This window comes from Tauraco erythrolophus, chromosome 12 (assembly GCF_009769465.1).
Source record: "Tauraco erythrolophus isolate bTauEry1 chromosome 12, bTauEry1.pri, whole genome shotgun sequence".
Lineage (NCBI taxonomy): Eukaryota > Metazoa > Chordata > Aves > Musophagiformes > Musophagidae > Tauraco > Tauraco erythrolophus.
Genome location: NC_141476.1, coordinates 174,181 through 196,068, shown reverse-complemented (window position 1 = coordinate 196,068; position 21,888 = coordinate 174,181). Strand labels below are relative to the sequence as shown.

General features: G+C 41.9%; 1 protein-coding gene and 1 long non-coding RNA gene across 2 annotated transcripts in view; one reads left to right on the top strand and one right to left on the bottom strand.

Annotated features, from left to right (window-relative positions):
* The window catches only part of LOC147527953 (uncharacterized), a 186,175-nt gene that overhangs the window by 22,459 nt on the left and 141,828 nt on the right, over nt 1–21,888 (top strand). The window lies entirely within an intron of this gene.
* FGD5 (FYVE, RhoGEF and PH domain containing 5) overlaps nt 1–21,888 on the bottom strand; it is a 99,867-nt gene that overhangs the window by 17,207 nt on the left and 60,772 nt on the right. Inside the window, 6 exon segments of the mRNA XM_086619078.1 lie at nt 6,194–6,223; nt 6,225–6,263; nt 7,772–7,842; nt 14,514–14,576; nt 17,821–17,871; nt 20,589–20,676. Of these exon segments, the coding sequence (XP_086475204.1) occupies nt 6,194–6,223; nt 6,225–6,263; nt 7,772–7,842; nt 14,514–14,576; nt 17,821–17,871; nt 20,589–20,676 (342 nt within the window).

Genomic DNA, 21,888 nt, shown 5'->3' with positions numbered 1-21,888 from the left:
AATGTATCCTGTATGACTGAGATTGTCGGGGTCTTGATAGTACTGCCTGACCACCTAAAACTGCTGGTGTAAAATTTTCACTAATTTGCTTGCCTGAAAAAAACCCAGATGTTTTCTTAAAAGGTCATAGTTCAGCTTTCTTACAGAGCAGGAACAATGGTTAAAGAAAAATGACATAGAATTAATACTCATGGGATGAAATCCTTATCACCTTGGACTTAACAGCAAAACTGTTGGTGCCTTATTAGGGTCATGAGTTCACTTGTGGACACCAGTTCATGAGTAGCTGCTTGATTCACAGCAAATCAGGCTTATGTGCATTAGCTGCCCACCTTTAAAATGCAGAGTCCCATTAACGTGAGGCAAATATACTGAAGAGTGACTTTCTCCAAAACTTTTACTTCAAATTTTACTACTTTTAAAAATTGAATTGAGTTTACTGAGTAGGATCAGCCAATATTTTTGTAGAAAATGCTGAAACATTTCATTCTAACATTTTAACAGTCTCCCATGCTCTCCTGCATTGGCCACTCTACTGTGTATTTCTCTGTGTCCTTTTAGTTAAGTCCTTAACTCGTGGAGAAAGTTCAAAGCTCTTTTAATAGAAAACACTTCTCAACTGAGGATATAAAAGCATACTGTGAAGTCAGAATAGAGTGTCACGCTCTCTTCTCTGTAGTCTAAAACAGAGTATTTACTGCTTTTGCAACAACACGGTAGAATTTCCTTAGAACAAGGTGAAAAATGGCTTGTCACAGTTTTTCTATGATTTACTTATTACTCCATAAATTACCCTCCATGCTAACATTAATCTCATCAGCACATTGACACCTGCATAGTACTGACCACATGATGATTCCCAGTTTAACCAGGGCTATGCATAACCAGAAAATTCATTCCAACCTACTGCACACTAAGTACCTAGGAGGCTAAGGTAGAAAAAAAACTGAGCAAATGTAAATCTTTCAGTGAAAAGCAGATGAAAGCTATTTTCACTTGATATTATTAGTAGCAACTAGAACTCCAGCAGCCAGGTGGGAAAAAGTAAAAAGGCAAGCAGACTTTATTGCTAACATTAGGAGAATACTTACGAAATCTCATATTTGCCTGGTGATTCTGCTATCTCCTGAATGTTCAAAGGATTATAAGAGAAAACAGGACTTCCTCTGCCACTCATCAGTGCCAGTACTTAAGGCTATTTCAAACCACAAGAAGAGGTAACTAGTTATGGGGACTAAGCCCAAGGAAGTGAACTCCTAAGAGAGATTTTCAGGATTCTGGCATAACGTGCTACTGGGTTTCTTGAACTGCAAACCTCATTTGTTTTATTTATTTTAAAAGTTACATGTTTCCTTAAAAAGCAGATCATTCTTTATTACTGTTAATTAAAGATGACACCCTGGTACATACCATTGTCATGACAGCTCTGGTCAATATCCCAAAATTTTATTAAACATTAATGATGACTTTGCTTTCTAATTGCCCATTGGAGTTTTTTTCCTCCTTCTGTATTTCTCCCCCACAGTATATAGTGGTGGGCTGTGACTGAGGTCCCACCAGCCACAGCTTGACATAATGAAAGTATGACAAATATTTCAGACCCTGCTAAGCAAGGCATACGTATTCATGAAGAAGGAAAGGTTTGCACTCGCTGCAAACTGCTGTCTCCTTTGCCACATCTACACTGGAGATGTGAGTGGTGGCTGTATGAATGGTATGGACAGAACTAGTATCAGTACCAGTGGTTTCATGCATAGTCCTGCTTCACACTGCACACTGTTCCCTGAAGCACTGAGGATTGGGCCATGATAAAAGCTGACCTTGCAGCCTCCAGGAGTCTGTGGTAGAAGAGATCTGCTGCCACAATCCCCAAGTCTTTCAGCTTCAGACCCACTTCCTGTTTTCCAGAAAACTTTTGAATAGTTGGATTGCTAAACTGCTCAGATATTGATATGGGAGCAAATATTCCTGTTCTGCACACACACAGTCTCCCAAACAACAGTTAATAACACAGAGGAAGGATAAATCTGCTCTTCATTTTATTTTTTTCCATTGCCACTTTCTTTTTCCTCCCTTCTTTTTATTATCCCCTCTGTTGAGATGGGAACCCAGTAACATTAGAGACCAGTGCAAGTTTTCTAACCTACAGTGTCCAAATTATTGATCCAAACAAGTTTTATCTATGCCCTGCTGAACTGCTGGCATCCATACGTAATGCACTCTCTGTCCGAAAGCTCCTACCACTTGTTTGTTTTTTCTGAATGTTTTAAAGGGTAGTCCCTTTGTTGTTCTATTTAAATCTGTGTTAATCGTCCCCTGAGTGTCAGTGGAGCAGCCTGAATGTGTGCTGGGGCTTGCATTTTCCAAGCTCTGACTCCAAAATCTCCTATATTCCAGCCCTGCCAGCTAGAGCATTAACAGTCTCCCATTTGATAGCAGCTTCCCGCACGCCATTTGCAACACAAGCAGCCTTTGTAGAGAAATTCTTGGAAGGGTGAGATAAGAGACAGTGTCTGAGTTGCAAAGTCCTGTGGTTGGGGGCAGTTAGGGGGCTTGCCAGTGTCAGCAGCCCATACTGTGCTGCAAAGAGGCCCCAACATCCTTGTAAACAGAGACTGGACTCAGGAAACAGGCGTGCAGCAAACTCACCAAACATCCTGCCAGGAAACACCAGATTCACAATACAATCAGCCCGCACAAAACAGCCAGCTCGAGTAACCTTGTGATACACACAACACACACCGCAGAAACATATGTGCCTCAAAAGCCCCTAAATGTGTGTCCTACACACTCATGCCTATATGGGCTGCACACAGATGCTCCTTATGGGCATATATTCAGAGCACAAGCACATACACCACCGAAGCACACCCTGAATGCACAGGCCAAATAGGAGTCTGGCACACACTCAATTTTTTATAGCGTATTCTAACTACAACTTGAGTTTGGTGGGCTCATCTCCTGGGATGCGTAGGAGTTACCCTTCTCAGGGTTCTTCTTCAGCGTATACTCTTTTACTGAAGTTCTCTCCAGGACCTGGGCTTGAGTTAGCTTCAGTCAAGACTAAATTCGCTACTAAGAACTTCAGAAAATGCTGTTCATGTAAAAATCTGTTTCGGGTAGCTAAAGTAAATACATTTATTTCATCCAAAGCTAAATCAAACTACACCTCTACAGGTTAGCCTCTGGTGATCTTTTTTAAGTGGCAGCTGACATGCGAAACATCAAAAAAAAGCCAGTTCTGAAACGTTTTTTGTTTATACATTAGGACAAGTTCTTATCCTACCTGATTTTTACAGTGGCTTCAAAGGATTATGATATGGTCCTGAGAAGATAAGGGCTTTAAATAAATGTGGGTTTTAAGAGACCATGTTGAGGAGATTATTCTATTCTCGGGGTTTTGTGGGTTTGGGTTGAGTTTTTTTCCGCACAATGTCCACAGGCATCAGACTCAAGACAGCACGTGGGTTGGGCTAGATGCACTGGTAGAGGGAAGGATGTGTTCATGCAGGCCCCAGCTGTTACAAAAAGACGTTGGCAGTGATGGCTGGTAGAGCCTCAAGACTTATGCAGTAAAGACGCTATATGCCAAGATGAAAATATGATGCCATAGCTATGCAGTAGTTGTCTTAATGTATCCACAGGCTAAATAGTCCATTAAGCAATGCACGAGTAGTGTGGCACGACATAGAATCAACAGCATTAGCAGTGACAAGCAGATAATGCAAAACCATTCCAGTGTCAATGCAGGAATTACCATATTTCACAGTGACTTGCTTTCCTGCAGTTTCACCGACGTGACATTGCTCTGCAACCTAAGCAGTTTTTCAGGGTAGAGAAGACTGAGTAAAAAAAATCACTGAACCCAAAGGCAGATATTGGCCAATAAATTTCAAACTATTTCCAAGATCCAATCACCCCTGCCCCATCCCAACAGGAGACATAATATAGGAAGCCTGAAGTGGTTGCAACTTTAGTGTGTTAGAGCAGGAAAGAAGCCAGTCTTATGTGTCTCTTGGTTCTTGAGAGTGGACTGCTATGGTTTAGTCTAGCTCCACCACATACTTTCCATGACAGCATGTTTGGTCACAGTTTGCCTTTCTGACTGAAAGGAAGAACAAAACACTGTTTCTGAATACTGAGAGAATCTGTTAACTACAGGGCATTAGCTTCTGTAATGTCTCCAGCTGCCAATAGACACTTCTCTCTTTGCAATTAACATCTGAGCTTGAGCAGCTGAACTCTCCCCAGGAATCAAAAGTAGTTCCTAAATTCTGTGCTTTCTTTGTTCCAGTAATACTTTCAGCCTCTTGTGACATTCAGCTGATACAACCATTTCGGACTACTTGAAATTTATCTCAGTTTATCTCAAGTTTAAATTACTTTTCCTCTAAACGTTTATTACCAGCCTGTTTTCTGATCTTCCTTTTAAATTCTCTATATCCGTTATAATAACTAGGTTTGTGACAGTTCAGTATTTGCCATAGTAGTGGATTATGATGGCCGACGAAATTGGTAACAACTTCTTGGAATTGGTCTCAGCTTTAGCCACAACTCCACAATGTTTTTGTAATACTAGCAAAGGCGAGTGTTTCAGAAGAGAGATCAGTAAGGAAGCAGTATGATCTATTATGAAGTGTTCATCAGTAGGCTTCAGAGTTGCTACTGCTGAGAACACTTTCTTAAGACCAGCTCCTGGAGATTCTGGCATGATCATTTTCTCTTGGCTGCAACAAAGTCATGATTTTAACATTTATTGCTGTTGTTTCAGTCCATTGATGCCGACTCAGTAAAAGAGCACTGCAGCAATCTCATATTTGAAGATTTGTGTGAAATCCATCACTTTAGGTACATGAAAGTCTGAAGTTTCACAGAAACCAATGAAGCCATCAGAAAAAGTGCAGTGTCAGCACTGTGTCCCATCCCATCTGATCTTTGGTTATGACTGCAGTATATGAATTGAGGACGCAAAGAAGATTGTGCATCCACTCATGTACAAATAGGAAAATATTAGTAAGAGAGGAGAAATAACAAGAATTAATGGCAAAATGCATGACTTCTGTAATAAGCCATTTCTCCTCCTCACAATAGTCCCAGGGTGAAGAGCTGTCAGCACTTACAGAGGCCACAGCAAATAATGTATTCTAGGCATGTAAGCCATTTATTTTAAAATAAATTCTGCAAACAGTACTTTAATGTTAACAACAGCAGTAATGTTCAGTTCTTTGTGGCTCTTTTCTGGGAAGGAGCTCTAAAGAATTTTTCAGACATTAGCAGGTAACCAAGTCCTAAGACACAGGCAAGTATTATTTTCCCCTTCATACGGATAAATGCATAGAAGTGCCTGTGGTTACACAATAAGCTCCCTGAGAAGTTGAGAATAGAGCCCAGGAGCCTCGAGTCTCAGGTACTCTCTAACTGCTCAATATATTGTGTAATGCAAAACTGAAGGCGTGAGTGTTAATAGCTTATCTCCAAAACAGTGGGTTTTAATCTGTTTTGATTTGCAAATACTTGCAATTTTTGCAGCAGGGTTGGGACCCTTGTGAAGGGTATTCCAGCCAACTGATGAAGGGTTCATTTTTCCTAACTATCCTAGAAGAATTTTGCAAACTCTCATTGAAAACAGTTGCTCTAATCAACAGGAAGCTGGAGGTGTGTGTTCACAGGGACTATACAGAGGCAATACACAGTAATGAGGTAATTTACATAGATGTGGACAGCAGGAACTAAAACCCAGTCCTTGAGCTTCAAGGATACAATCTCTCTCAAGCGAGTCCAGAGAAAGCTTTCATAAGCTTAGCAGTAGGGTATTCTCTGTCGTTTCTAGTCAGATCTCCCAAGACCTTAGGGTTGGACTTTCAAGTGTGAAGCTTAGTTGCTGCAAGTATTCAGGAGCTCCCATCCTCCTGATCACCTTGGAAACTTGCACTCCTTTGCAAAATGATGGCCTAGTCACGGCTGTACGTAGCTGTGGCACAAATGGACAGCTACACAGCCCATATTCCTGTATGCAGGGCCAGTGGGACATGTGTGAGAAGGACTACAGCCCCGTTAGCAACAGAAACTGACTCACCACATCATTGCTGATGGTTAAATGGCTTGCAGCCTGAAAGTTTTCTGCCAGGGATCAGGGCTGCATAATTGCAAGAGAAGATATGAGAGAAACAGTAAAAATACAAAAGAAACTTACCAAGAACAAATGGCGAGGATGCCTGTTTTTTGCCAGAGACTTTCATCAGCGTTCCCTCTTTAACAAAGATCTGAAGGAGAAAACAGCAGGTTGTGATCCTAAAACTTCTCATTTTGATCTTACTGAGACAAGAGAATATTCCTCCTGGGGAAGGAGCTACTCTAACTGCTTTCATCAGCACAGGAAGAGACAGATACCTCAACACTTGTTTCTAGCCTTCCTGTTTATGGTCTGCTTAGTTTTTGCCTGGGTTAGCCCTGCTGCTCTTCATGGCTTGCATCTGTATCAGAACGGAACGGGTTGGAAACCCACTTGTCCTCAGCCCGCTTCTTCTGCACCATGGACTGTGCTCAGAGGTGACTGTCACAGATTGCAGAGCTAACATGTAATGGGCTTCAGAAAAGAATTTTGTCTTTAAAAATCCTTTAAAATAGACAGAACAAAAGAAAAAATGAAATCTTTGGTTTCAGCACACTACGTCCACCTAACTTTGCCTGCATACGTAATCTGTATACGTTTGCAAACACAATGGTTTGTTGGTCCATATTGTTACTATGTAGTTACATAGTTACGACTATGTACCTAAGCAGCTAAACCAGCATTCTAGAACTTGATTGCAATAACATTTGAAAAGGTCTAGAATAACTGAACTACATCAATGGATTAACGGTCATCTACTATTTTTGGATGGAGAACAGAATCTGGTGCAGTTTTCCCCTCTAGAACAATTTATAATCAGGAGGGCAATCCCGCAAATTCTGTATGCTGGGCTTTGCAAAATTTGTTAAAGCGTTACCTGGCAAGGGTGAATGAGAATACTGATGCTAGAGAAAAAAATAGAGGTTGACGGCAGAATTTGGCTGGTGAAGTTTCTTACATTACAAGTAAGCATGCCTTGAAAATTGCTTCAGGAGTTTTGCTAAAGATATTAGTGGACTGAAGGGAAATTTAGAGTTGCAGAACTCAAGAAATAAATTTTTTCAAGTGTTGGAGCTGAGGAAACTGGACAGGTTTGAAAGCCAGGAGAAGAAATTTGCATTTGATGTGGATGGCAAGACAGAGCTATGCACTCTCCCACATTTCTGTTCATGTGTTTCTTAGAAATAATGTCTTGCATTAAAGCACCCCTAGGGAATGGTGAGAATAAAAATTTGAAAACAAAGAATTTCCCTGATTTAAGACCCTTACCCGGCCAAATAAAACTCTCAGTCTTTCCAGGCTGCAAGTGATTCCTGCTAGCCTTGCAACCTTTCAACAAGAGCATATAGGGAGGAAAACAGCAGCCTCATCAAAACACACTACACATGGGGTGGCTGAGGACCGCTGGAGTGAAAGTCAAATGGCTGCTCTGTGTGAAAGCAGGGGCATGCATGTCTTTCCCAGCCTGAGGCTCTCGGCACATGTCTTTGCACACTGCCAGAGTGATGGCTTTTTACACAAACCAGTGGTCTAACTCTTATCACAGTAGCTCAGTAAACAACACCTGTAGACGTCTGAAATCTGGCCATCCACACCATCAGAGATACAGCTGGCTGGAAACAATGCTCTTATCAGCATAGGTCTGCCTGCAGCACTCACCCTTCCTGGCTGGAGGAGGCCACTCTGCCCTCTCACACTGTGCTCAATGTGTACCAGCTTCTGCAAGTTTCCTAGAGGAGAGAAACAGTGTTTAGGAGACTGCATGGTTATGCTTCTTTAGACAAGCAGGCAAACATTCTCTCACCCCTCCTCATCATTTTATTTCTCTAAAAGTGGTATTACAGAATTAGGTTTCAGAGAGAACTGAGCCCAGGGATTTTACACCCAGAAAGTCTTCTAGCCTTGCAAGTTTTATAAAACCTCATCACCTGCATTCATCTCTACTGTGGTCTTCTACACTCCTGTTTACCTCTGATACCTCAGTTCACCTTCAGAAGGGCCTGCTAACTCCATACGGTAGAGACAAAGTACATATCTGCTCCAGAGACCTGTGCATTAGTGGCATGACATGGATAATCCAAAGCATGCTTTGATATTGTCAGACTGTTGCTAGGATTATCTGGAGGTTTATATTCTGTGATAACAGATGAATGGCTTTGCAATAGGAGATTTAGAAGGTTAACCAGTAAGCAGGCAATGAGGCAGCATCTCTCTTTTGATGCTTTACAAAGATCAGGAAGTTAATTATCAAACTCTGATACTATTAGCTGGCTACCTGGCCTTAAAGCACAGTCAGTCAGTGGGCACTGGCCTGTGACATGAACTTATCTATGAAGATGGTAAATTAATCTAGCTAAGCCTGCGCTCTCATAGAAGAAGATGGTATTGGATGAATATACAAAGGCAGAAGAAGGGATGTCTGTACCTTTGTAATATTGCTAGAGTCTTTTCAAATCTCCTTCCATTTAGCAGGTGAGGCTGCTAAAACCAAAGCTTGTACATAGGATTCAACTGTGGTTTTATCTAGTCAGAATAACAGAACGGGCTGCACAGCAGCAATAAGTCATCATAGGAATATATCTAAAACTTAGGAGTCTCTTGTCTAAGTTAGCCATTGTATCCTAAATCCTCACATACTCAAAAGTACAGACTAAGGTCCATATTTGATACAGCTTCATGAGCTGGGAGCCTTTGAATACAGTTTTCTGCTATGACAGATAACAGTCTGTTTTCCTGTACTCCATTGACTGGCATTAAGATACTCCTGGGCTTAGTTAGACTCAATTAGATTGTACAGTGTATCTGCCTGATACAAATCAGTGCTGTCTATGGAATCAGCTAATTAAGAAAGCTATCACAGATACCAGGAGCATATCCATGTCAACATGATGGTCTGTCAAGGCTAATTTACCCTGGATTTCAGCTATCACAATTATTGTACCTATCGCAGCTTGCTTTTTGAGATAAGCGTGAAATACCTCCATATGTTACTGCCCTGGTGGAACATTACGCTTGTTTAGCATTATACTAAGTTTAGTTCTTAATCAGTAACAGCATTTCAAACATATGGAAACACCTACAAGCCTTAAGCACAGGGCTGCATTGTGACCATGCAATGTAACTGGCAGCTGACACATTTTCAAGACTTTCAGCTGTCAGGTATCTCTTTTGCAATCCAGGAAGTAACAATCAGAATTTTTCAGATCACTTCTAAAATATTATAGGCCAGCAAAATGGTAACAGAATGTATAAACTAATAGCACAGGAAACACCAGGGATCATAGGACAGCTGACATTTGCAAAGGACTTTCCCATCACTAAAGGGGATTTCAGCCCTAGCAAAACTTGTCCAATTCACAGCTTCAACAATGGAAACCCATTCTTCATCCGCAGAAAAGGCAGTGCCCTCCTGTGAGCACACTGATGGCCAATGCTAGTACTACTCATTGGGGTTTCCACAAGAGTGAGAGGAGTTGAAGCAAATCAGATACACCTCAGCTTTTCCTTAGGACTGCTGGCAGAGGCGCCTGTTGTAATGCTGATGTTTGCAATATGGACACATGTTCACCAGGAAATGGACAGAGATGTATCAAACACATTTCCTGTAGGAAGGTAAACTGCCATCACATGTGAAGGACAGTGATTTATCTGAGAATGTGGGCAGCTGAGGGGGATATAGTTTCCCTACAGTTCCCCTAAAATTCCCTGTTTATACAGTTTTCTTCATTCTCCTCAAAACTGTCATCATTCTTCTTTCAAATATCCTTCACAAGCTATGATTAAAAATAAAAACAAAGCTCCACTCAACTAGTACTGCAGATGTGGGTGGCTGAAATCCTTCTTTGGCCGTTTTAGCAGTGAACTGCAGCTTCCATCATATTATCATTATGTCTATGCAAAAGTAATTCTTCCTCAAGGAATTCACCAGCTGTTAATAGCAACAATGATTTATGGCTCTTAGCATCTCAGGGCCTCTAACAGATTGTAGAAGTTCAGAGAGCAGTACAAACCCTGCTTGATTCAAGTAGTGAATGTTTCCTAGAATTACAGATAGACTTAATGCTATGTGGTGATGGTATGCCTTATGCTTCTGCCTGCATGTCTGTAAATGGTGAATAATATTTTCCTACTTGATGAAAATGCTGTGGAGATAGTTAATGTCATAATGTGTCTGAAAATCCTGGCTTAATAGTTCCCAAGGGAAAAACTGCTAGATTGTTATTATCATAAAACAAAAAAGCTAATAATGAATCCTTGATATTCTGCAGAAAATGTAGGTAATAATTCAATGTTCCTGTCAGCTTTTTGGAGTGTAGTTTGATGAGTTGATAAGCAGCAGCAGAAATCTTCCCCCTTCCAGGTTCATGCCAAGTCTAAATTATCGCCTAGAACTTCAGCCAGGTACAAATCATTACCTTGAGTAGTGTTGTTCAATTTGTTTTGTAATTAGAGTAGCTTCTTAAATTCTTTGCATTTTTTAAAATCTGAGAGAAAGAAAAGAACTGCTGGTTGTGGCTTTTGTGGATGGGATATTAATACAGGAGGACAGCTTCTGGTTTAGCAGAGTATTGAACCTTGATTCTCATGAACCTGCACCTTCACAAAACCCACAGCATTCACACAGATGGGAAAGAAGGAAATTTTGTTTCATCTCTTCCAGGCCACAGTTTTGAAAAAGAGCAGACATGCGCTGATGATATGATAAAAAATGAAGTGTAAAAATCTATTTGGAATTTGCAATGGAATTGTTCCAAAACAGACATTATTAATACCAATTATGATACAGTCTGTGACATCTGTAAAATTCAGACGATATGGTGATGTTCTTCAAATTAAAGTGTGGCTTAGTGGAGATAAAAACATGGCATGGTAATGCAACACAGCAAATTTTATTTTGGCCAATTATGTATACTTCTAACTTCAGAAAAGCATTCATAAAAATGTCCCATAAATCTGAGTTTAATCTAAGGAAATACAGGTGCTAGAAAAAGATGTGTGACCTCGATCTGTTAGGAACTCAGCTCTTACAGTTCTTGGCCTCTAATACAGGTATCCCTAAAGCTCTGAGATTACTGTGGAAGCTTTTCCTGAGATCTCAGTTTTATAATGAAATATTTATTATTTTCTACAAAGACTGCTTTAATAATGGAAAAATATGATTATAAATTTTCTGCCTGAGGAAAAAAGAAAATCAGAATCAAACCAGTTAAAAACTTTGCTCAGCAAGTCTGTAGTTTCAGAGTCATTCTGTAGAGTGGCCAGATTACATTTCTATTTATGATAAAACTCTAGGTTTGTTAGACCACATCCTTCTCCAATCTACATCTGTGCTTTGTCTTGGTACCCGAATAGTGTTTATGTAGTAATTAACTACTGGTTATTGCTGTCAGTGTTGAACATCTCTCAGAATTAGTCTGTGTGAGCATCACTGTTTCCATGCGTCTTGCACGTCTGTTATGCTGCTTTCTCTCTCCTTTCCTTCTGCTCCTTCACCATTACTTTTGGCTGTAATGCAACTACTGTTTCATCTACAAAGACTTCCCTCCCAACATTTGTCCCCATCCTATCTACTATAATGACTGATGACAAAATAGTTTGTGCTGATACCAAAAGTATCTTGAAATAAAGCTGAGAATAAGCAACCAAAGAGATCAGTGTAGCTGATTGATAGTTTACACTCAGCAAAGGTGTCTGCTTACTCAAGTAGAGTGTGCAATAATAATTCATGTTTGGAACTTTTCCTTAGCAATCCGGAGGAGTGAAAAAAATACTGTCTTTAAAATTAAGGTTTGAAGGTCTTAGGTTGTCACAGAGCAGCAGCAGCACAGCAAATGGGCTGATGTTATTGTATGAAGGGGGAATGTGTTGTGAGGTAGACATGCCAGGATAGTGTTGGGGGTGGAAAAGCTTGGAGCAGAAAAGCAGAAATTGACTCAAACCAAATCAATGAGTCCAAACTTTTTAAAGTTTGCATTTAGTGAAAACACAGATCCGAATTTTGAATTTTGACCTTAAAAAACTTTAACTTTAGAATATTCAAAATCTTGATCTGTTGTCATGGCTTTAGATCATCTCTGCACAAAACCAAAAACCCACCAATTGGACTTCATGGTGATCTGTGGTAATTTTACCCCTGGCTTCAGGAGAAGCAGGTTCAGAGCCTCAGTCTCAATTTCTAGCTATCAGACGGAGAAGGAGGCAGATCCATGAAGATAGGTTCTCTATGCAGGAAATAGTTTCAACTACAATTTATCCTTCTGATGCAAATATTAGAAGGCTTGGGTTTTGTCTGTTGCTGACCATGAGGAGATCATCACTGAACTTGGTGCTCTGATACAGCCAATGAACACATGGGCTCCATTTATGACCTTGGCACACTTATGAGAAACTTTTAAACCTGAGCAGCAGAGATTTCCAGATGGGAGCAAAAGTTGACATTCTTGGCTCTTGGGTTCATTTGTTGCAAGCAGATGCTTCCACTTCTCTGAACAAAGCATGAAAGCTTCAATTTTAAAAGATGAAGGGCACCTTGGGTTTTGAGACCCTCTCATTCTTAACTCCCAAGCAACTGCAAAAAACATCCTTCATCTAGTTGTTCTACTGTGTTTTTACCATGTCACACAGTCTGAATTCACTGCTTCACCAAGTGCTTCACTCCCCTGCAGGCAGAGGGCAAAGGCATTAAAGCGAATATGCTGAGTCAGCAGTGCTGGTGTGTAGCGGTAGTGGCCTCCAGCACGAGTCTTTCACTAACAATTCCTGTGCATTCATTCTTTCAACCTTAAAATCCTACCTGAAAACAAGCTCTTACTAAGAAGGGTTGACATTTTGTTTCTTCTTCTTTTGTCTGCATTGATGCCGAGGTGTTTTTTTCTCTTTGTCTCTTGAATTTTGTGTTTTGGTGCCCGAGTGATTAACAACCCTCTCTCTGCTCAGTATGTGAAATAATAAAGAAGTGAATCGAATGCCATCTGTAATTAAACATAGGGAAGGATGTTTGCAATGCCAAAGAGATCTTTAATTTACCAAAGGCACAGCAAAATCCCAATGCCGGATGTTAAATTCAGCAATGTTCAAATGAGAAATAAAATGTGAAGGCTTCCCAAAAGATATGCCACATTCACAATCAATTGAAATCCCTGTGACCCAATGCAATGGTAAAATACTTAAGATGAGAAAGAAGCACTTCAGTGTAACCACTCGGTATTGGATAAAATGCAGGATGCCTGGAATGAGGTGCTTTGTTCTCTAACATGCATGCTGTTGAACACAAACTGTCTTCCTTAGCAACTGCACGCACTCCTTGGTAATCTAAATGCCTTGAAAAGTGCTTAAAAATGGCATTTTTGAAATTTTGGTCTCTATTATGACTATTTTCTAAGTCTAACAAGCATAGAGTTTTATTATTAAAAAAATTGTAATGTGGCTAATCTATAGAATGACTCTGAAACTACCTACTTAGCAACATTTCATTAGACTGCAAAGATCGTAGGTACTTCTTTCTACCTACTTGAGCTGAATGCTAGGTCTGCTAAAGCCAACGTGGACCTCAGGAGAGAATTTAGCTGCAAGATGTGCGTGGCTAGTATGACAAAAAGAAAGGCATTGCCTTTAGTTATTACCCGGAGGTCCAAGTTGAATTCCCCTGGAACCTGCTGGATCCTGTGTCTGATAGTCTTTCTGCTGCCTCTTATGCTTCCCAACACTGCTTCTTACTGATGTCAATAGAAAACTCCTATCATCTTGAATGAAAATCAAACCTAGATCCTTGGAAACAAATGGTCATAAGACCAGCTATATGCAGGCTATCTTTGTCAGTAAATTAGGACTCTAATATCATGTAAGCAATATTAATAAATCACACTGACCTCACAGAAACTGTTGATGACTTTGGAAAACTATGTAACTTACTTAAGATACCTAAATCTGAATTTAGACATGAACTCCAACCTATGAAAGCCTTGGCTAGTCTGTTTCATTGTGTGATCATTTGCAAGACTGTAAACTATGACCTATTCTTCTGAAGTAAAATGGGATTCCAGAACTGTGGAAGAATTGTGTAAATGAGCTCAAAATTTATCTTTGACAGTACATTTGTGATTTCTCCAACATTTCATATCTAACAACATCCCAGGCTAGAAACAGAATCATGTCTCTCTTTGTTGCTCCACATACCATTTCAGCAACCCAAGAGGGAAAAAAACTTTATGCTGCTTTCTACAGTGATTTACATCTTGCACAGCTGCATTAAAGGGCATAGACCTACTCCATATCTGCAATATTGTAAGCCCTTGAGTCTCACCCTGGAGGACGCTTCAAAATTTAGCAGAGATAGGCATTCACTTCAGCTGATGTGCAGAAAAGACACTATCGATCAGGAGAGCATGTGTCATGGTAGGACTCACCGCTTGCAGCATGCTGTCATTGGCTCGGTCTGTGATTTCAGAAACAATGAATAAGGCAGCTGAGGAATGAAGCAAAACGAACACCATAAATCACAAAAAAGAGTAGGAAAATAACACAAATCCCTTCTGTTTGCAAGGGCATCTTTAAAAAAAGCAAACAACATCCTCAGCAGCAGCTCCTTTAACTTCTTTGGCACCTTCCGAATGCAACTGCCCAGCAAACTTAAGACACAGCACAGTGCTGTCAGTTCCCCTCCCGTTCATCATTCTCCTGTGGGAAACTCTGCCTCATACTTGTGCTAACCAAGAGAGCTCGTGAGGTCCCTTTTAAGCACCTAACATGGCACGAAATCTTTTTATGATGTTTTCTAGTTGCAGATTTTGACAATTGGAGTTTGTGGTAGGGAGAGATTAAGGTAACCGACCTTTAGCCATCCAAAAGCATGGCCATCTAAGGTGATCTGTTTCCCTTTATTTCTGAGGGAGAGGCCAGGTCATCCCTTTCTGACAGAAGTGTGTATGAAGTGGTGACTTGAATCAACACTTGGATTCTCCGCTGGCAAATAACCTGGGCCAGGGCATGCTTGCTGGCCCCGAGACCAGTGGCATAACATGGTTCAGCTCCTTATCTCAGATCCCTTCCTCTGTGGAACAGAGCATCCTCTCTGTTTCTAGGCATAATCCGGGAGCACGCTAGCCATCGCAGGCCAGAAATGTGACAAGCATGTGCTAACCAGAACCAAGACAGGCAACCGTGGCTACAGGGCTTGAGTGTCTTCCCTGGCCTTGTTTAAATCACTGGTATAGCTCTAGCCCCACTGTCAGTGACTAGGGTCCTGAATCTTGCACAACACTCTACTCTTCATCAGAACAGACTGACATGCAGTCAGTCACAGACATTATTGCTGCGAGTTGGCTTGGATTTACACTCAGTGTAACAGAGCGATGAACTGGTTTCATTAATACAAAGCTATTCCTGCTTGTTCCAACTTGGAAGCTGCTCCCAGGAGGCCACAGCTAATCCTTGCTTTGACTTCAGTGAGAGTAAGCGAATTCTGCTTTATCCATCTGATGTGTATGAAAGGATGGTGTTAGCAACTGAACATCTGGGTTTGTTCTTTATTGTGAAGAACTGATTTTTATGCAATGTCTTTCAAGTTTACTTAGGCTAAAGGAATACAGATATACGATTCAAACCTGAGTTTCTCCAAAGTTCACAGAGCACAGCAGGCATACCATAGATAAACTCAGAATCGTAGAATAGGTTGGGTTGGAAGGGACCTCGAAGATCATCTAGTTCCAAGTCCTCCTGCCATGGGCAGGGACACCTTCTACTAAATCAGGTTGCTCAAAGTCCCATCCAACCTGGCCCTGAACACTTGCAGGGATGGGGCATCCACAGCTTCTCTGGGAAACCTGTTCAGTGCCTCACTACCCTCAGAGTGAAGAATTTCCTCTTTATACCCAACCTAAATCTCCCCTCTTTCAGTTTAAATCCATTGCCCCTTGTCCCGTCACTACCCTTGTAAAAAGTCCCTCTTCAGCTTTCTTGTAGGCCCCCTTTTAGGTACTGGAAGGCTGCTAAAAGGTCTCCCTGGAGATGTCTCTTCTCTAGGCTGAACAACCCCAACTGCCTGTCTTCATAGGAGATGTGCTCCAGCCATCGGATCACCTTTGCAGATCTCCTCTGGACCTGCTCAACAGGTCCGTGTCCCTTCTGTTGGGGACCCCACAGCTGAATGCAGTACTGCAGATGGGGTCTCCCAAGAGTAGAGTAGAGAGGGAGAATCATCTCCCTTGACCTGATGGTCACACTTCTTTTGATGCAGCCCAGGATACGGTTGGCTTTCTGGGCTGCAAGCACACACTGCTGGATCACATTGAGCTTCTCATCAACCAACACTCCCAAGTCCTTGTCCTCAGAGCTGCTTTCAATCCATTCTCTGCCCAGCCTGTATTTGTGTTTGGGATTACCCCGACCCATGTGCAGGACCTCACACTTGGCCTTATTGAACTTCATCAGGTTTGCATGGGCCTGCCTCTGCAGCCTGTCCAGGTCCCTCTGGATGGCATCCCTTCCCTCCAGCTCATTGACCACTCTGCACAGCTTGGTGTTGTCAGCAAATCTGCTGAGGGTGCACTCAATCCCCTGTCCATGTCACCGACAAAGATGTTGAACAGCGCCAGTCCCAATATTGACCCCTGAGGAGCATCACTTGTCACTGGTCTCCTCTTGGACATTGAGCCATTGACTGCAACTCTTTGAGTGCGACCATCCAGACAGTTCCTTATCCACTAAGTGGTCCATCCATCAAATTCATGTATCTCCAACTTAGAGACAAGGATGTTGTGTGGGACAGTGTCAAATGCTTTGCACAAGGCCAGGTAGGTGACGCCAGTTGCTCTTTCCGTATCCACCAATGCTGCAACCCCATCATAGAAGGCTACCAAATCTGTCAGGCACAGTTTGCCCTTAGTGAAGCCATGTTGGCCATCACCAGTGACCTCCTTTTTTCCTATATGCCTTAGCATAGTTTCGAGGAGCATCTTCTCCACAATCTTGCCAGGCACAGAGATGAGACTGACTGGCCTGTAGTTCCCTGGGTCTTCATTTTTTCTCTTTTTAAAAATGGGGGCTGTGTTTTCCTTTTTCGAGGTGGTGGGATCTTCACCAGACTGCCATGACTGCTCAAATACGATGGATAATGGCTTAGCAACTTCATCTGCCAGTTCCCTCAGGACCCGCGGATGCATCTCATCAGGTCCGATGGACCTGTGCACCTTCAGGTTCCTTAGATGGTCTCAAAATTGATCTTCTACAGTGGGTGGTTCTTCATTCTCCCAGTCTCTGCCTTCTCCTTCTGTGACTTGGTCAGTGGCTAGAGCACTTGCCAGCAAACACTGAGTGCACAATAATGGTACACAAACAAGCACGTGGAGCCATCTCAATTGACTTTACAATGAACAGCTCAAATATGAATGGAGCCAAAGAGGACTAGGACTGGAGCAGAACTACAATATCTGCACCACGCTTGTATAGATGGTAATTTCTTCTTCTGTAATTTCATTGTGTCAAAACTATAGGAAGCCCATATGTTTCAGTGAAAAAAGATAGGGTTCTTGCCCTAAATAATTTGTCTAAATTAGTAATCTGTTCTTACAGATCTTACATCTAACGTATTAACACAAATCGTGAAAATAATCCTCTTCCAGTATAGATCTATACTACCAGTATAGATCCTTTACCTCCTTAGAAGCAAGAGTTAGCAATGCAGAATTTTGGTTCTACCCATTTCATTTTACCTTGTGTGGCTTCATACTCTGTAGAATCAGGGCAAAGATTATTCAAGTAATCTGTAGAAAACAATCAAACACACACAGACATCCAGTAATTAGAATACAGATCCACATAATTTGTAGTGTTATTAGCTAAAATATAAAATCCTAATCATAGAATGGTTTGGGTTGGAAGGGACCTTAAAGATCATCTAGTCCAACCCCCCTGCCATGGGCAGGGACACCTTCCACTACACCGGGTTGCTCAAAGCCCCTGACTTTGAACACTTCCAGGGATGGGGCATCCACAGTAATGTCCCATATCACTTTATTCTCAAATAATTAAGTGTATATAGCCTCTTTCCAAAGCAAAACTTATCTTTGACCGCATTCTGCTTTGAGAATGCAAGAGCATTGGTACAGATTTGGATTCATCACATAATTTGGCAGATGTGAATGAATAAACAGGGAGTGACAAAAATATTTCCTTGTGTCTCAGCCAAGAGAACTGCTGAGTAGCACCACTTTACAAATAATTGTTCTTCCAGTGAATTCTGTTTTCCCATCTGAATGAATGGTGTTGGCTGTAATGACTGATTTTCTATATTAATAGTAAATGATTTATATACATTTTGTAGACACAGGAAGGAGACTCTGGTTCTGCAAATGCAGAGTTCAATGATTACTACCGAACTCAATCACATTCTGAAAATAGGTTCTGTAAAATACACACAATATGACTTACATTTGCAGGAATTATATTCGCATTATATACAAACCTTGAACCTGTCGGTTTATTTGGGCTGCTTGCCTTGGATCATCTATCTGTTCTTTGTCTGAGTCCTTATACTTTTAATGACTATAGGATATGAGTGCCACCATTTTAAAAGCCTAATCCTGAAATACGTCATTCTTATCTTTCTATTTAGGGTACTAAATTCTGCCTGGGCAGAACTAGGCCCGCGTGCTGAGAATGGTGCCGTGCGTGGATATGTGTTCCCCTGAACCTCCTGTCCTTACACGTTTCTCTTTCTAGTGCTGTGCCCTCCCTGGCGCCTCGAAACCTACCTGGCTTTTAACATGCGTTCAGGGAAGCATCCGCCTGTACTCACTCAGGCAAGAAGGGGTTGTGCTGTGTGATCAGGCAACATTTAGCATTCCTTTTCACAGCTGCAAGCTCTGTCCTTGGCTACAGACATTTAACTGAGTGGGCAACTCTTTTTGGCTGTAGTGCAGCAATTGGCAACCAATATCCTCAGAAAATGCCCTGCCTTATCTTGTAGAAACAGGCAGTTATGAACACACAAGTACACCTGCATATTTTAAGGTTTTTTTACACTCTCTAGAGAATCTGAAGGACTGCACTGTTCCAGACCCACCCGTGTGGACCACAGAAATGGGCAGAGAAAGTGGAACGTAGTGGGGGTATTTCTGACAGGGACATGCCAAGTCCTTTTTCTTAGATGCAGTATTTGTATGCATGCTCTAAAAACACTGTAAGGATCATGTGAGATTACTAAGTAGTGCAACTAACAAGTATGGAAAAGCACCCCTTAACGCAGACACTCCAGAGAGGGAAGCAAGTCAGATAGAAAAAAAGTCCTACTATTGGAATCTGGTGTTCATTTGTATTGCTTGTACTAAAAAAGCAAAACCAGCTGTGAATAATGAGTTGCATCCTTGATCGAAGTGTCTGGAGCAAGATGAAACTGCTGCTAATCTGTGCTGTGAATAGACTTCATATGGTCACTTTGTTCTGCTGCATTTATTGGAGTCCCGTCCAATATGCTGTGCTCTTCTTCGGCTGTTGATTATGGGTTGGGTTTATGGCTTCCTTTTTACTGTCCCACGCATAACTCATCTTGCATCCATCTCCACCCACATATATACATATTCCCAAAGCATTTCTCCATCTTTATGTCTATGATCCTTGCTCTTTTGTGTTCTGATCTGACTAAATTACTTGACAACACTGAGATTCATGGTTACATTTCACTATTTCCTTCCCCAACCAGTTCATTAGTTACAAACGTAAACTTCATAATTATTTCTGGGGGCCACAACCTGCTCCAGAAAGCTTGCTCACCTCACAGGCTCAGACTTCCTAGATTTGCTGTGGCTTGCAGAGAATGAGCCACCAGAGAGAACACAAACCCCCCTGGAGAGATTCTAGGTGGGAGTGATATATATGATCCTGAATGTAAAGGGAAGGTGTTACTGTAAATGTAAAATCTGTAAATGTACTAGTAATGTAAATTTGGACCTCTGCCTCCTACAATGCAGAGAAATTGGACTGGGATTTGACTTAGACTTATTACTAGCCTTAGGTGGGGCTTAGAGTGCTGTACTGGATGCAACTGCTTTGTTAATGGAGTAGAAGGAGATGATGCTTGCCACTGTCATACAGGATGTGGTGCAGAGTCCCCTTGCTGGGGACTACTGTCTCTGATAATTGCCCTTGACATAAATAAAATCAAACATGTTTGCTGGCAATGAGGCTGAACTCTGCCTCTCTTAATTCACAGAAGGAAAAAGCCAAGAATGAATGGCTAAAAGCACCTGACTTTACGTGTTTTTTGTGACCTTTCAGCATGGTTGTGCTGAAGAAGTGTCTGCTCGTTCCCAGGCTCCCTGACATTTCCTGAATCCTGTACTAAGCATATTGAAGTTCCCAGGAAATCCCGCACTGCTTCAGCCCTATTTTAGCTGTCTTGGTGTCAACGTGTGGTGCAGTCGAGGCACAGAACATCATGAGAGGGTTTCCACTGAGTACCTTTGAGAGTGATTTTACTGACCTGTGAGCAGCACACGATACTGGAAGACACGCTGCACCACTTTCAAAAGCTGGTGTTTCACACTCTGAGGGCTGCCACCACAGCTCTGCTGTCCTCAATGGAAGGGAAAGGAAACACAAAGATCAGGGATGTGTCAGCTCAGCAGTGAATTGTCATCTCCAGCTGATGTGTACTAAAAAATTTTCTACCAGTTGCATGCACAAATTCCATTGAACTATTCCCAGTTTACCCAGCTTGCTAGGGGGCACTGTCTTTGTGACTATAAAGTACTGTAAATAGTTTAATTCCTGTGGCATCATTCACAAATAGTTGGGACTCAGAAGGCAAAGGAAGGAAAGTGAAGATAAAGATTTTAGGGTGGCATCTGAAGACAGAGGTGTCAGACCTCAGTGAAGTTTGTCATTGTTGTTCCTTTTTTGGACTGCAAATTTCTTCTGCCTGCAACTTTTTAGTATCTTATTTCAAGACATGGGATTGAGCAAAACACAGCAAAGCACCTCCCTGTGATTGACTTGGAACTGACTGTCCAGAATGTTTACAAGAAAATAAAGTGAGGTTGTGATCTAATTTAACACACACATGGAAAAGAAGTAGCATTTTTCTCATTACCTTTACCCTTTAGGTTTGACCCATTGCATGCTGCCTCATATCAGGCCCAGTCAGCATGGGTTTATGAAAGGCAGGTCCTGCTTGACTAACCTGATCTCCTTCTATGGCAAAGTGACCCACTTAGTGGACGAGGGAAAGGCTGTGGATGTTGTTTAGCTGGACTTTAGTAAAGCTTTTGACACCATTTCTCACAGCATTCTCCTGGAGAAACTGGCTGCTCATGGCTTGGATGGGCATACTCTTTGTTGGGTAAAAAACTAGCTGGATGGTTGGGCCTAAAGAGTTGTGGTGAATGGAGTTCAATCCAGTTGGTGGCCGGTCACAAGTGGTGCTCCCCAGGGCTCTGCACTGGGGCCAGTTCTGTTTAATATCTATATCAACGATCTGGATGAGGGGATCAAGTGCACCCTCAGTTAAGTTTGCAGATGACACCAAGTTGGGCAGGAGTGTTGATCTGCTTTAGGGTAGGAAGGATCTACAGAGGGATCTGGGCTGGCTGGATCGGTGGGCCAAGGCCAACCGTGTGAGGTTCAACAAGGCTGTGCCGGGTCCTGCACTTGAGTCACCACAACCCCATGCAACACTACAGGCCTGGGGAAGAGTGGCTGGAAAGCTGCCTGGTGGAAAAGGACCTGGGGGTGTTGGTCAACAGCCGGCTGAGTATGAGTCAGCAGTGTGCCCAGGTGGCCAA